The 17,188-nt window shown below is 31.6% G+C and overlaps 1 protein-coding gene across 1 annotated transcript in view; it reads right to left on the bottom strand.

Annotated features, from left to right (window-relative positions):
* Nucleotides 1-15,585, bottom strand: part of LOC124354685 (FAS-associated factor 1) — a 72,607-nt gene extending 57,022 nt beyond the window's left edge. The window contains exons 1-3 of the mRNA XM_046805322.1: nt 15,376-15,585; nt 5,502-5,570; nt 543-789 (exon numbers count right to left, since the gene is read on the bottom strand). Coding sequence (XP_046661278.1) covers nt 543-789; nt 5,502-5,570; nt 15,376-15,414 — 355 coding nt within the window. The 5' untranslated portion in view covers nt 15,415-15,585. The remainder of the gene's footprint in view (nt 1-542; nt 790-5,501; nt 5,571-15,375) is intronic.
* Between the last annotated feature and the right edge of the window lie 1,603 nt (nt 15,586-17,188).

Below are 17,188 nucleotides of genomic sequence, written 5' to 3'. Positions count from 1 at the left end.
ACAATCAATACAAATTTGTGGTTGTCTAGTTTTAACTGTGGTGGTTAGTGACATAAAACGTTTTGTATCTGGATTTTTTGTGAAGAATCCTACTCAAAGAAGGAAAATATATTTTTTTATAAGAACGTTTTTTATTATTACTTGTAATTTTACATTTATTTTATAAAAATATAGTCCGTTTACTGTCACTAAATTTATTTATGTACACAACTAATTTTTATATAAAAGGGAGCTCTGTATTCTTCCCTGGGTAAAAGTTACTGGTATTTCTAAGATACAAAGACAAATCTTAATCTGATACTCAAAGGATTAAACTAAATCAAAAAAGGCTTTTAGAAATACTCTGACTCTAATGAAAAAAACAACTTTTAATAATTTGAATTGGTCTTAAAATTTAGTTTTAAGTTGACACATAATGACATCATCCCGGCTCCACATTATAGTTCTGACTTATCTCACATTGTATAATGATATATTTTTATAATCATACATTTTTTGTTATCTTAGGCCTAAAACTACTAATAGTGTATGCTGTGACTTACTGACTGTGGAGGTCTCGGGCAGTGTAAGCTCAACCACCCCATCATTATAGTTCACGTGAAAGGTAAGCCGCCGGGATACAGAACCGTGGGATGTTGATGGTACCTCTATGAAGTCTGGACTGATGACAACAGATGCCTGTCCATTCACTAAGGTGGGCCTTCGAATCTCCTCTATCATTTCGATGTCTGGACCGACCTCCGATGGCAATGTCTGAGTGTCTTGCGGCATTACACGATTTATCGCCGCCTAAAAGGATCAACGAGTGGTTATAAACCTGAATACCAAGTATATTTAAACAGTTTAGATGAAAAAATCCCAATTTAAGCACATTAGATGCAAATAATCTTGAACGGCTGAAGGAAAGACCCATTCTTACATAAAAAATTAACATGACAACTTTCTACTGAGATAGTGACATCTGTGGAAGTTAGCTGCATTTTCCTGTCAAGTTATGATTCGTCATGACAAACAACAAATAGCAAGGTCCATCTTTATTAGGCAACTTACTACTGAGATAATAAAATCACTAGTCTAACTAATTTACTGTCTTTTTCAAACTATCCCATTCAAAACCAATTGCTAATAAATCCAGATAAAACCAATTTCATAACTTTACAGACACATCAAACAAAGTTACACAAAGACACTGTATAAACATACCAAAAAAACTATAAACCAGGTAAATTAAACAAATTTTCTTGGTTTACAAGTGATAATATTTTAACTGGAACTCTCACATTCATAAAATTCTCTCAAAAATTGCGTCTGGGATGTATGCACTAACTAGATTAAAAATCTTACGTGATTCAAAAGCTTTCTGTATGGTATGTTTTGCCTATGTTTATTTTGTTATATATTTCGACATTGTTCTGTATGGTTCAACCACACATGAAAAATTTGTAAACTATTTTAAAGATTCAAAAAATGTATCAGAATAATTTTAGGTGATGACAACTTGGACTTCGTTAAGACTCATTTCAGTTCTCAGAAAATTTTAACAGTCTGGTGTGTACATTTATGAAACAATATTATTAATTAAACTAAATTACAATACCAAGCAATTAAATGGTCATAATCATAACTATAACAACAGACAGACATTGCGATGATCTTGCAGCAGCTCCGCATAGTCTTCAGTTCTTTTGTAAAACACTTAATATCAGGGCTAAAATGTTTTTAATCACCTACAATCAGAAATTAAATATAAACCTTTATTAATACGCTTTAGATCAAATGTTTTGATTGAAATGGCTCTTTATAATTTTTCTGATTTCTTATATGGTTACTACCTATTATTGGTTTTAATGTGTTGTAACCTAAATAAGCTAAATAACATATACTGACTTTTAAATTCTTTAATTTTAAATTAGGCTAGTGATGCAATTGTTTTGTATGTGATGCACAAAAAATGAATAAAGATTCTGGATTGATTGATAAATCTGTGGACTAAGTTGGCTGCAGTTTCCTGTGAAGTTATGTTTCTCCATGACAATAAACAAATAACAAGATCCATATTTAAAAATAGTAAAAGTGTAGTTAAGTAATGATTGTTTCTCCCATGGCCAATTGTTTTTTCCAGTTTACATGTAATCTCACCTGACTATATGTTAATATTGCAGCCTGAGGAGGAACATAAATGTAATGTTTTATAAAGTCTTGTGTTTTTGTCTAGTAGTTTATTATTAGAAATCTTACGTTCCTGTTTGGGTAAGTAAAACTATTTTATCTCCTCAAACCGAACAAGTATTATTGTCATAAACATAATTGTGGACTATTTTTTCTGTAGTGAAGCATGGGTACTTTCAGCTAATAAGTGATTAAAACAGACATGAAATTAGCCCAGGTCAATAATGAAAATAATTGACAGAAGAGAGCCAAGGATTGACCTTTGACCTAAAAAGTAACATCAGTAACTTTAGACTATTTATCTCTAATATACATAGATTGTTTAGTAATGAAGTAACTCTTAGTAACTGAATAAATATAACTGGCTATACAGATTCTACAGTATTCACATTCAATTAATTAAAAAAAAATATAGTCAAACACCTTGATCAGGTTGCAAAATGTGCTCCAAACACAATAATTGCTATCTGATAAAATCTGGTTTACAATTGAGTCGACATGGGTTTTATAGTAGAATTACTACATTGGAAACCAAATTGACATATTTAATAATTTTTTGCAAAAGTGGGAATTAAAGATATTGATTGTACAATAAAAATAACTGACTGATCATTTTTGAAAATTAGGATAACTTTTGATAATTTAAATTTATTAGTAAAATATCCCCCTTTAATTTTAATATACCCACACTGATTTCATCAGAAGGTGGGTGGATGTGAACAGTTACTAATTTGTTTTCTTAGTAAATACTGACCATACTGATTACTTCCCAATTTCAAAAATTCTTTTTTAACACATTTTATTGATAACTTTAAGATGTAAATGGTTTTGATTTCAGCATAAACATATTTTTTCACTGTATAGATATGGGAAGAATAATTGTTGAAATATGGGAGGAATGGTTCTATCAACGTATATAATATTTTTATTAAATTTATAATCGTTGCATTATTCACACATATCAAATACCATAAACTATATTACATTATACAAAGACATCAAATTAATTTTGTATATTCCTCATCCTTTTGATTGCCCACTGATGCTTCACGTAAATATTGACTTAACCGATTACTGTCTATTTCAAAAATACATTTTTTGTAATGGATAGTTTTAAGAGGCAAGATTCTGTTCTCAGCAAAAATATATTTTTGACTTTTTTGTTGTTGTTTAAATATAGGAAAAATTATTGTCATGCAATTCCAAGATATTAACCATTCGATTATGTTTGACTTTAACAAATCTGCTGGTGGTGAACAAACAATATCCCTCCCGACAGTACCTATCAGGTAACTAATTAAAATTCCAGACGGTCTGATCAGGAATGCCTTCAGACTTTAACTATCAGTCAGTCTGTGACAGCACCTATATTTGCTGTTCTGCACTGTTGGCAAGTGAAAAACATTCCTTGAGATACCTAACAGGTAACAGATCAAAATTTCCAGGGTTTGATCGTGAATATCACTGGACATTAGTGCGGATTGCAGCAACTAACATAATTTTACTTGGCCGAATAAACCTAAACATGTGGTAGTGAAATGAATCGAACAGCTATGTTGGTCTATATTATGAGTTAATAGATTTTGTAAGGAAAATATATTAGTTTGCGCTATACACTATTTACTTGTATTTTACTTATTTTAATCTCTTTATTTTTTCCATAACTGGATTTTGTCAATGAGTTCATACATGTATTTAAAGGTTATATCGCTTGTGTTTGACAAAATAATTAATAAATTAGTAGTAGTACATACTACAATATCAAACAGTTGATATTACTTTATTCCTTAAATACTCATAAAGCATGGTACTTTATTCTACATATACTAGAATCACTAAACTGAAACCTTATTACCTGAATTTCCCTGTCAAACAAATTAATTCTAAACAAAAAGAAAATAATTTTTTGTTTTCCTACATAAATAACTGCCTTACCATAAATGTAAAAGCTAAAGTATAATGTACCTCCAATATAGTGTCATTGATATGCGAGCATACCATATTATTTGAATTTCCATATAATCAAATTACCATCAAATTCGGTAGAATAAAACTCTAATTTCCATTCACAGTTAAAAGTACTATTACAGAAAAATTGAGCATTCTCCAGATACATAACATTATACAAACTCTACAGCATCGTATCTCACTACAAGAATAACAGTGTATGTCAACCAAGAAACAGGTGAACAGTTACAGAAACAAGTGATCCACTTGTTCCGTATAGCTGGCAAAGAGTAAAAACAAGTTATGTTTTATGAGAAATGACTGCAAGGGATGACATCGGACATTATATTAATCCTACAATACTAAATACAAAATGTATATCAATCAAATTAATCCTGCAACTGACTTTTAGTTATTTTTTACGCATTAACTATGCTACAATATTAAATCTCACAGTAACTCTAATTTGTTTTGTTTGGATTAAACTTATGTTAATTGAAAGATAAAGATCCAAAGTGTCATATTATATCATAAACATTCTATAGATATGTTATACTTTTAATTATCAAATTATAAACTTGGATGTTTACATTTCTGATCACGATTTTTCTTGCGATTTCTGAACTGCAAAATTACCATATGTTTGTCAAAATTCCCTGAGGAGAGTTTATGTTCTATATGTGGATTATGTTATTGAAGAGTATTCTTGAGATTAAAAGCCAATAAGCAAATCGTATTTGGAAATAATAACATACGTATATTAACAAATATTTATATTTTTAGACTATTTTAGACTAGCTGTTACCCACAGTTTCGCATACAATTTCTTAGGCTTTGCAAGTGTAGGAGGTCTTCTGGTTCAAGTGAATTATATTTCATATGCTACTGTTGATCTGCCTTGTTGCGACAATCGAAAAAATACACAAAAAAACATATATTTAATTTACTCCAGTCTTAGTATTTTTTGTGACATAGTTGATTTTATCTTGTTTTCCAATCAAGAGTGTACACACACACACGCACGCACACACCTATATAAACATACAAAGGTCTGAGAAACCTACTTCTGTCTAAAGCTAACTTAGATGGGTTTTATAACATTAAATATAACAACCTTTAAATTTATAGTAAAAGTTAGATAGTAACTTTGTCTTGGAAATCTCCATTACAGTACTGACCAAGCAATGCATATTTAATATTTGCTAAAACTACTTATAATGAAATATTATTACATTAATTACCAGTGATGTAACAACAATGTATTAACAGTTTAAGGTAATTTACCATTACAATACTGACTTTATTTCTAAAGGAAATTAAAAATATATTTACTATTTATTTTTAGTGTATAATTAATTTAATATTCTTGTATTAATATGATTTACCAGTAAATCCCACTTGGCCTCATCTAAAAGTGTGAAGGCCGCGCCAATGTCTTCGATACCAGTGCAGGCCTGAAACATAAAATACTAGCCATCAATACATATATTATTGATATACTTTTTCAAGAGAATTAACCCTTAAAGTGCTGAATATAGATATGTCCGTACAGTTGGAATTTACATACATTGCAGCATACAGGAATATTAGTACTGTCTTTTTTTAGTTTATTGTGTACATTACTCACAAAAATGCTGCACGTGTAGGAATCCGTAAATGTATTGATTTATATGACCATCAGGAATCGAATTGGTTTGCGTGTCAGGTGAAAAATCAATAAAAACTAGTGCTATTCTTTCATTGACATTTCGTATTACGTTGTCGTAAAATGCCGATATAACTGTATGGCGCGCCCTTGTATACAGTATAAAACACTTACTTATATTTGTATTATTTAAAAACATTTGTCTCTTACTTCTTCTTTTAAAAAAATAGAAAATAAAGTTACTTTGGCATAAACAGAACATCTTTATAAACTCTAAATGCATGTGAACCGAGGCTAAAATTTCTTCAGCACTTTAAAGGTTAAAACAAATAATGAAATTGAGGAGGATTTAATTTCTTATTTAAACTATAACAGGAAGTTTTTTTAATGTGATCTATAAAAAATTATTTTAGTTAAACAAAGTATGTGTAAAAAGTAACAGGAATTTTAATTTTTTGAAAAAAAAAAAAAAAAAAAAAAAAAAAAATTATTTTGTCTACATCAATGTTGTCACTTTCAAACTAGTCCCCATTAGACATTATGCACTTGTGCCAGCGATTCATCCAAACTTGATCTTTGGGATAGCCTTTAACTCTTTCAGTGATACACTTCTAACGTAACCTATGTAAAATGACGGGACTTTAAGTACTTTGGTATTATTCGGAGGCCACTACTTTTGAAAGAGTTTTTCTTACTGGGGACCTAAAACAACATTATTAAAAAGAACAGACTTTATATGGCTTACTGTGAAAATTACATTAAGATGGTCTGTTTTTGTTTTCTGCCTCTCAACAGGAAGCGACATCGGCAAGAAGTAGTCCACTATGTCCTTATCTACTTCTTGTTATTGTGCAATATAAATAGGTTTAGATAAGTTATCATAAATATGTTACTAGAACACTACCAAAGTTAAAAATGAGTGCACACGTGATCCGAGCTTGAATTTGGGTACTATCTCAAGGGATGTCTTTCTTTTTCCACCAAAAGTGCGGGTGCCACACTGATTGCCAAGGGCCTTTCCATTCCGATCAGTACTTTCCTGATCTCAGATTACGTTGCAGATGTCTAACTTTTCTGACGTCAGATCACGTTGGACAATCTGGCATGTGGTATAAGGTCAGGAAAGTACTGATTGAAAATAGCCCTTGTCATCAGTAAAGGCTTTGGTGAACCACACACTTTTGGCGGAAAAAGAAAAACACTCCTTGTTATATTATCCAAATTCAAGCTCAGATCACGTGAGTGCTCATTAAAGCTTTGTATTTACCTACTAATATAGCCTAATAACAAATAGTAGATAGAAAAAGAGTGGCCTCCTCGTAGCATCGTTTCCTTTTGGGAGGCAGAAACAAGGACCAATCATCATAATGACATATTATTTTCACATTAAGTAAAATAAAGTCTGTTTTTTTTCTAATAATACAAAAAAGCAATGAAGTGTAAGCAGGTGCATTATTATGGTGCAAAACCCACGATTTCAGATGTTTTTTGGATTGCTTCACACAAACAGCATTGCAGGTAATACTCTTTATTGATCGTCTGACCTTGTGGTACGAATTCATGATGCATTATGCTATTACAATCAAAGAAAACAGAGAGTATAACCTCGCATTCGACTGTACTTGTCGAGCCTATTTTTGTCTTGGCGATCAAGAATGCCTCCACTAGTATGATTGAGTCTTAGTTCTGTCATCATATCTGTACACCCATGTTTTGTTACCTGTTATAACAAGTTTCAGTAATTCAGTAACATATGTTTCATACCCAGAGCATCTTCCATGTTTTTATCCGTTGTTGATGTGCTGGGGTGTCCTGAACGTTCGTTATCTCTAATGTCATTTCTGAGTTCTTCACAGTCATCTTTGAAACTTTTAAACAACTCATTTAACATAGGCCTTAATCATCATTTTCCACACATTGTTGCACTTATATCATTTATTTTTCACAGAATATATGATGCAAATTCTATGATTATTATTTTTACAAATGAGTTTATAAAATACGTCTAACCTTAGCAGCTTCCACTAAAAAAGTAAACAATGAATAGAGCTTGAAATTTTATTATACTTCAGGAGCATGAGTACCAACATAAATTAGACACTCCAAACACACGAAACTTAAAAATTTCCGTTACTTTTTGAATACACCTCGTATAACATACAACATACGCATTCAGTAACACACTGAACATGAAATAGAACACAAATAGGAGCAGTAAAAGTAAGAATTAAGGTATCTCATGAATACATATATATGATTTTTCCAGTTAATTGTTAAATTTCTAGTGATTTTATTGGATTATTATTTATATCCAAGAATAATTTCCAAATTCTTGGAATTAAAATAGTCAACAGACAAAAATATTTAAATACCTATTTATACAAGTTCTGAGAAAATACCATGATTTATGTAACGATAACCAGATGAATTGAGTTACTTAATTAAAACAGTTTGAGCTCAATAACTATTATGAAACAATGGCTGATATTTAAACAGTTGTGTTTATGGTGGGCTTAACACTATTCAAGAACTTATAATCCAAGAAAAGAGAATGGACAAATTTTATTTAGGGCAGACTGTAGTGATTTTAATCTATTAAAGAACAAAATTAAAAAGTCATAATGAATATAAAGATTTGATGTAGACTACTCTAATTAAAATATACAATATAAATTTAATGTACAACACAATATTCATAACTTTATGGCATATGTTAAAATTGCCAAAGGTCAATGTTTTTGGCTGTGTAGTCAGTCAGCTATGTGTAAAAATAGCAGATGGGTTCTTAGCCCAATGCTAAATTAGTAATTGTGATACTGGTTTAATAGAACCTTTTCACTAAAAGCTAAACATGTTTTCAATTCATGCTTTGAGAAGCATAATTTTAATTGTTAGTTTTATTTAACTTAAAATGCCTGAACTTGTTGGTAATATTAAAATCCTCAATTACAAAACACAATCATATACCCGCAATTAAAAATAAAACAAAATTTAATACTGGGGCAGATTGGGGTCTTTTAGAGCATTCCCATTGAAATCCCTATGTCTATAGTCAGGATTCTCATTAGTCTAGATTTTAGAGAACTTAGCAGGCAAATTGTTCAATAATAAACAAATGTAACCACTTCCAGTATGTTCACCTTCCAATGTGTGTTATGGTTGTTGAATTTATTCTTATTTTGCATCATTACGTTTTCCTTGTAATTATTTCAATATATAGAATTTAATTTTATGTTCATTTTATCATTGCATTATTATGTTAACAAAAGTTAACACCTTTACTGTGGCTTTATTTTGAGTGATGATAAGTGTTTTAATAAGACAGCAAGCACACTTGGATGTCTGCTGCAGTCAACAAGTTACAATTTGGTTAGTATTTAATAATGTTAAATCAAATAATTCAATGGTATTGTAGATTTTATTTATGACATCTTTCACTTATGACAATAAATTAAAACTACGAGGGGTGTTCAATAAAGACTGACAGTACTCTTTCAATAACCTTTAATATAAAAATTTAGACTTTAACACTTGTATCTCCTTCTGAGTAGTCGCCATTTAAAGCCACACACTTGTTCCACCGCCTCTACCACTCCTTGAAGACGTGTTCAAAGCCCTCCGTATATAGAACCTTCAAAATCACCTCAAATTCTTAATAGCGGCAGTAGCAGTTGGAAAACACCAGCCTTTGAGCTCCTTTTTGGCCTGACGATACAGAAAAGTTATTTGGAGCCAAGTCAGGGCTGTAGGGTGGATGTTGTACGGTTTCTATTCCTATTTTGGCTAGAAACTGAAACACAGTATTGGCGACATAGGGGTGAGCATTGTCATAATGTAGTTTCAAGCATCCGATGAGGTCTGGTCGCTTTTTTGGGATGTGATCTTTGATTAGTTGCTTGGCGTCGGTCCACCTTTTCCCACCCACTCTGTACTTATTGTTTTGTTGCAGACTCATAACAGTAAATCCAACTTTCATCAGTAGTAACAATATTTTTCCACCATGCATCATCTTCTCGATGCACACAATGTAACCAAAGTTGGCAAATTTCAACGCGATTTTGTTTCTGAACTGGTGTTAACAGACGTGGTATCCAAAGAGCACAGACACGTGACATATTCAAATGATCATGCATGAGTGTATGGACACTGCCAATTGATATATCAAGCATTATAGTAAGCTGTCTAATAGTCAAATGTGGGTCAGTGTGAATCATAACACCCCCAGTGTGTGTGTTTCTTCGGTAAGAGTAGGAACAGGTGCCAGGCCCACCCTCCAACTCACACGATTTCCATCCATTTTTAAAGTCTTTATGCCACCTAAAACAGGTTCTTTCACTCATTGCATCAATACCAAAAGCTTTTTCAATACCAAAAGCTTTTTTCAAGTCGCTGTAAGAATCCATAGCACTTTTACCCAGTTTTACACAAAACTTTATTGCATATCTTTGCTCATGAAAATCAGCCATAGTAAACTTTAGAGGCAAAAATTTGCAACTGTTTATTAATCGGTTGCCATGACAATATGCAATAATGTTAACAGCTGATTTGGTTGTTGCTAATACTTCAATGTTTCATACCAACTTGAAAAAAATAATTATTGTACTTTGTTTGTTTACATGTACGCCACTGTCAGTCTTTATTGAACACCCCTCGTAATTTAGATGCTTTTCCTGCAAATAATTCTGTCCATAGAAATTTTAAAATTTACACAATAGTTTCCTTAAATTAAATCAATATAATTTCAAATTTTCAGTATGAGGTGCTTCTAAATAATTGATTTTATTGGGAAAACTCATAATGAAGTCTATCCTTAAGTTTTGGTGAATTTGGCATAAAGTTGTGTAATATGTTACTAAATCATATTGTCACTTAATAACTATACTACTCATTAGAACCACTCTATCCAGAATGAGCATTAGCATATTATTTTAAATATTTATTTTACAACAATAATCTCATAAATTTAAGTTAAAGTACATTTCTTTGTTGATTAGAAAGATTTCTTTCTCAGAAAAATGTTTTCATGTGTTTTAAAACCTTAAGACAATGATATGTGATGATGAAGTATGAGGTTTTTTAAAATTTCCAGCGTAATATTTTCTCTAGTTTATAAACAATTAAGTATTGTATAGTTTGGAAGATAAAAAAAATGGTGGCTCTAACAGATTCTGCATAATTCACATGATAGCAAGTTTGCATTAAAAAAACTTGCAACTTATAACACCTGTAACAAGAAAGATGTTATGGCAATGCCAAATTTTGTATAACCCAACCCTTTGGCAATAATAAGGATTTGAACATGCTATTTAGCATCATTATATTATTTTAGAGCTTTGTAATTATTTTTGTCTTAATTTAGTATTAGAGATGCTGTTATGGGTGTTACAAATTAGTAACACCTGTAATGAGTCAAGTTTTATTAAATTATTATAAAATGTTGTTCAAATAAAATTTTTTTTTTATAAGCAAGTTTTGATATAAATTAAATTTCTAGACAAAGTTTAAAAATTGACATTATAATTCTTTATTTTACGACGCTGCATTGTTGTAAAAATGTAAAATTATTTGCACATATAAGTATATGTACTCATAAGAAATAAACGTTCATACAACAAAGTGTGGTCATATTGTATATATTTTTTAGATCCAAATCATTTTTAAGTGATCTAAATGGTGTTAGTGAATGAAGGGAATTTAAAACAAAAGAAATTGCTATTATTATATGCCTCAGTATACGAAATTCAGCTGAATTATGAAACTCGTGTAACATCTCCTGTAACATCCGTAACAGTACAATTCTTTTTTATATAAGAAAAGTGTTTAATAATGTAACATAATTAATATATTATATTTTAGTATAATATCTTAATTACAAATAGTAAAATTAACAAGGTTTAAACATAGGTCAGTTCTCAGAATTTTGGCCATTTCATACTCTCTCAGAACCCAGAGGTCTATTTCTTGTAACATCTTTAACAATAGTTTTTAATTTTTTCTATTGTTAAATAAGCATGAAATCTAATCGTACTACAACAGTGAGAAAATTTAGTAGAAAAGTAACTTGCTGCATAATAAATTAAAGTTATATTTATTACAATTTATTAGGCTGCAGTGTAGTAAGCTGCCACCACTGCAATCGAATCAGGGCACAAAATTGTTGATTATAATTTAAATACCTAAACTATTGAATACGAACAAATTTGAATTATAGTTATTTATAATTAATTATAGCAAGCCCTTTTTAATTGATTAAATAACAATAATGTTCCAAATTATTTCAAACAGAGTAAAATCATTTGTATGGTATTTGAGTAAAGGCCACAAGAACAATGACTATGTACATGTGTTAGGTGTCATAAGTTTTCAGACATTTAAATCCTTCAAAATGGTAAAAAGTAACTAAATGTTACACGGTTTTGTTTGTTTAAATGATATATAATAATTATGTCATATTTCGAAATAGAAAATGCTACTTGAACTACAATGACTATGACAGCTGTCTTGTTGCTATTGTGACTACTAACATCCTAGATGCTTATGTCAATGTTGCGAGTACTAATGCTGTAGTGTTAAATTTATGATAACCTACCATTAGTCTATTAAAAAAATGTAACAAAGCATAAGTTTGAAAAAAAAATTAACTAAGTTAGGCTTAACCCACTGCAGATCGTATTGTTTTGGCGCGCGGGCACAAATTAATTTACGGTCAGCGGCCGAAAGAACAGCAATGGTGCACCACATCGTATCGATAGCTATTGTATACTCACTTCATATCTACGTTGAACTGGATTCCAGTTCATAAAAATATCTCCATCTATATTCTTAAAAACAAAATAATTAAATTCAATATATAGTTTATGAACTATTGTAATAAATATCTCTAATAAATACCGATCAAGTTCAGACGAGCATAAGTTTTTCATTTAGATCCTGCTCATATTATGACACACAAATTATACCATATAATGCGATACTAGTTACTATTATAATAACAGCTGAAGGAAACAACCAATCAGAAGTGCTAAAAAGCAGAGAGTAAACTCATATGAATGATTTTTCAACTTTGACATACAACTCTGCAATCTGTAGGATATTTATGAAACTTTTGAAAACTCTGAACGTAGACCGTTGAACACTCTTAGTTGACAAGTGAAGACGATAGCTCAATCCATCAGACATTAATAGAACTATTAGGAGGGGAATTTAAAAAGCAGATTGCTTTTGCCACCTGAGCTCGTCATCAGTTAGGCCCGGCCGCTGCGTGATGAGAACAGCTCGTCAGTGATCCGCAATGGGTTAAATAGTAGGTCATAATCAAAATATGAAAAACAACATTTGCAATTAGACATAGCCCCCTGTTTCATTAGTATTTCAAATAGAGAAGCCTACTCCTTCCCATATTAGGCATTGAATACGGTCCGGTCACTCAGTGAGTCACAGCGCTCTGTCCCGTTCAGTACTGCCGTGTGTGTGCGTCGCATTTCAATATGACTGAACGTGTTAAGCAGCTCATTTGCATTAAATTTTGCCAAAAACTTGGCCATTCAGCATCAGAGACGATTACTATGATACAGAAAGTTTATGGTGACGTGTCTATGGGCGATACACAAATAAAAGAGTGGTTTAGGCGGTTTAAAAATGGCCGCATATCAGTGGATAGTGATGACAGATCTGGCAGGCCTTCAACGGCCAGAAACGCTGGAAATGTTGAACGTGTTCGTGCAGCAATTAATGAAAACCGTCGATTGACTGTCCGAGAGCTGGAAGAAGATTTAGGAATACCAAAATCCTCAGTTTGTAACATTTTACAGGAAGATTTAAAAATGAACCAGCAAAATTTGTTCCTTGGCTGCAGACAGAAGACCAAAAGAACTGTCGACTTGAAATCGCACAGGACAATCTGGATTTGATAAAAAGTGACCCAGGGCTATTTAAAAAAGTTATTAGTGGTGATTAGTCATGGGTTTATGGCTACGACCCTGAAACAAAGGCTCAATCTTCACAGTGGAAAACTCGCGAAGACCAACGGCCGAAAAAAGCAAGACAAAGTCGAAGCAATGTCAAGACAATGCTGACAGTTTTTTTTTTTGACCAGGACGGCGTTGTTCATCACGAATATGCTCCAAGAGGCCAGACAGTGAATAAGGAGTATTATCTTGAGGTCACGAGATGCAATGCAAAGGAAATGACCCGAACTGTGGACAAGCCATGACTGGATCCTGCACCACGACAACGCGCCAGCTCATTCCTCAAATCTTATTCAGCGTTTTTTGGTCAAACACGACATCAACCAACTACGACAGCCTCCCTACAGTCCTGACATAGCTCCTTGTGACTTCTGGCTATTTCCGAAATTAAAAATCCCTTTGAAAGGAAAAAGATTTTACAATATTGAACAAATAAAACAAAATGCGATGAAGGACCTGTTAGCCATTCCGCAAAATGAATTTAAGGAGTGTTTCCGGAAGTGGGAGGAGCGTTGGAATAAGGTAGTGGCTTGTGGAGGGGAGTACTTTAAAGGGGACCAGATTGCCGTTGCCACCGAGTAACGTCAGTTCATGCCAGACGTCAAGGTCGGATACTTTTTGGACACACCTTGTATATAGGATATTCAGTGCCTGGCTGTATTTCACCAAGGTTGTTTATCCATTGTATTCCCGGACCTAGTGTTTCAATTACCAATATCACTTTAATAGGCCTCACTCAATATGTGATGTACACATCATTAGTTTTCTGTGGTAAAAGATTTGAATGCAACAGAAATTCCTTGTAAACTATATACAAATTTCATTGTGGGAACACTATGAGCAATACTGATTTAACAATTTGGCTACAGTATAATAAGAGACCAACCACCACAATATAATCATGTTTATGATTATCTAACTATAGAAACAAAAATGTTCACACGATTTACGTTATATAAAAACTATCTATGTTGTGTATCCATAGAATTTAACAAACAAAACAGTTCAACATTTAGTTACTTTTAACTGTTTTTAAGAATATACTATATTCTATTGTGGTGGTGGCCTCTTATTATACTGCAGCCAACAATTTTTCATTCCCATTTGTCAATATGTTTATAGTAGAACACTTAACCATAGCAGTAAGATCCTTGCTTATATATTAACTCTAGACATTCAATACACACAATTTTAAAATATGGTAATAATTTGATTGAAAATGCAATTTGAAAGTAATCCTATTATTATTGCTTGACACTATCAAACCTTGAGCAGTTAGAAAATATGTTATCTAACATTGCAAGGCCCAAGTGTAAACTATGAAAATATCATCTAGGATAATTCTATCTCATAATCAGTGTTTCCGTTTCATCTCCTTATTTAGTACTATGAAAAATGTCCCTGTTGGTCTTTGTCTATGTGTAAAAGAATAATTCAAATTATGGCCTACTAAAAAATGTACAGTTAGAATCCTACAAGGACAATTTGTTCGTAAGATCTACATATTGATTACATAACCAAATAATTATAAAATATTATTAATAAAACCAAAGATATACTACAGAAGTAACATTCCTATTTGCAAAGACAATAAAAATTATGTACTTTTGCAGACATGCAAGTTATTTTCTTTTGTACTTAATTTACCTGAAAATCTGCTAAAATTTCTTCTCTATTTTCTGACATATCAGCGAAATCAAACTTTCTCACTATGACACAATTATTTCACCAATTTTAGAAACACATCTCATGCACCTTTTAAATTTCAAACGACTTTCAATATAGAACACAAAAGTTTCCAGAAATATACAGTCTCTTTCCTAACCAAAGAATATCATTTCCATGATTTGCTGATTAATCGTCCAGTTAGAAGTGGCCAGTGCTAACCTTATAACGAAGATACGTTTTACGATAGTCATGTATTACTATGTAAAATGTACAGGACGGGAGATCTGTACATTAAAGCTTTTAGTGAACCATAACTGAGAGTATAATTAACTTGAAACAGAATAAAGTATACAGTAAGTAACAAAATAACAACGATTAAAGTTGTTATTCTTTAAAAATTGTACAGTTATAATTATGAATACATCGCTTCCTAAATAAATGTGAAATAACGGCAAAAAGTCACTCAGTACCAGAGTTGTTTCGTTTGCAGAGACATCAGAAATAAATGAGTGTCGCCTTTAAGAGGTTTTTGCTTCAAAACTTTGGCTCTGTTAAAAACAAATATAAAACCATCCTTTTAAACATAAGTAATTTCAAATTGTAAATTCTATGCTGATTCAGACATAATACGTAATGTCCAGATGGAAATTAACGTAGTTTGAACAAGATTCAAACAATAAATACCTTTACCTTATCTCTTGCCAAAATGTAGAAATGTTAATGCTTTTGCGTGCTTAGTACACCGACTTTCATAAACTTTTAATCTAAGAAAAATTGACATTGAAATAAACAGGTTCTTTAAATTTGTATTCTTGGATATCATAGATTGTAATTGTATTTGTATGTATTGTATGTATATGTATAAAAGATATAACGCTTCTATATTTCGTAGGATTTTATACCCACATCTTCAGGAAGCAAAATAAAAATATCAAAAGAACAAGAAATACAACAAATAAGAAGAAAAAATAATGTAAATACACAACTAAAACATTCAAAGACCCAGCTGTTATATCATTAATGGCACAGAATGAAATTTGGAAAAGTTAATTTTATCTTAAACTAGCGGGCCCGGCGCGCTTTGCTGCGCATTTCAATAATTTTTCGCAAAAGTTGCCCGCGGCTTCGCACGCAATTTCCCGTTGAAAACAGTACACTATATTCACTTATTCTTTTTCTATCACATTCTAAACATTGCTGAGATAATTGATAGTCGTTCCATCGTGAGCCTCTTGGGCGTATTATGAAGGTATGTACCATATTCCTGCCTCTATCTAGCTGTTACCCACGGCTTCGCACGCAAATCTTAAGAACCGAAGTCCTTATATTACTTAGTAAATTTTTTTTTACTATAATAAATTTTAGATTAAATTAGTTATATCTCCGATGCCACGATTGAGCTTGCTTTGTTGTCTCGATCGAGAGAATATGTACACGGAGTTTTGAGAACCATACTTCTGTCAAAAAAACAACTAAGGTTGATTTTATAACATTCTTTATATTTGTAGCCAACGTAAGATAGTAATTATGATATCTGCATTACTCTTCTGATCAAGCATGAGCATGGTTTATATTAAATAAATATTGCAGTTAAAGGTGAATTTTTACGTCAAATTTGAATTGTATTATCTGGATAGTAAAGTCTATGTTTAACAGTGATTGCAAAAACAGTTTAAACAAAATTTGTCGTTTCTCTTAAGCTTACTCTATGCTTTAAAACTATAAGTGTAATATATGTTTACAAAGAACAGCTGATTAAAAATTTGAAAAGACGTTAACATATGTTTGCTGC

This window comes from Homalodisca vitripennis, chromosome 2 (assembly GCF_021130785.1).
Source record: "Homalodisca vitripennis isolate AUS2020 chromosome 2, UT_GWSS_2.1, whole genome shotgun sequence".
NCBI lineage: Eukaryota > Metazoa > Arthropoda > Insecta > Hemiptera > Cicadellidae > Homalodisca > Homalodisca vitripennis.
Note: the sequence above shows the minus strand (reverse complement) of the source record. Positions and strands in the feature narration are given on the sequence as shown.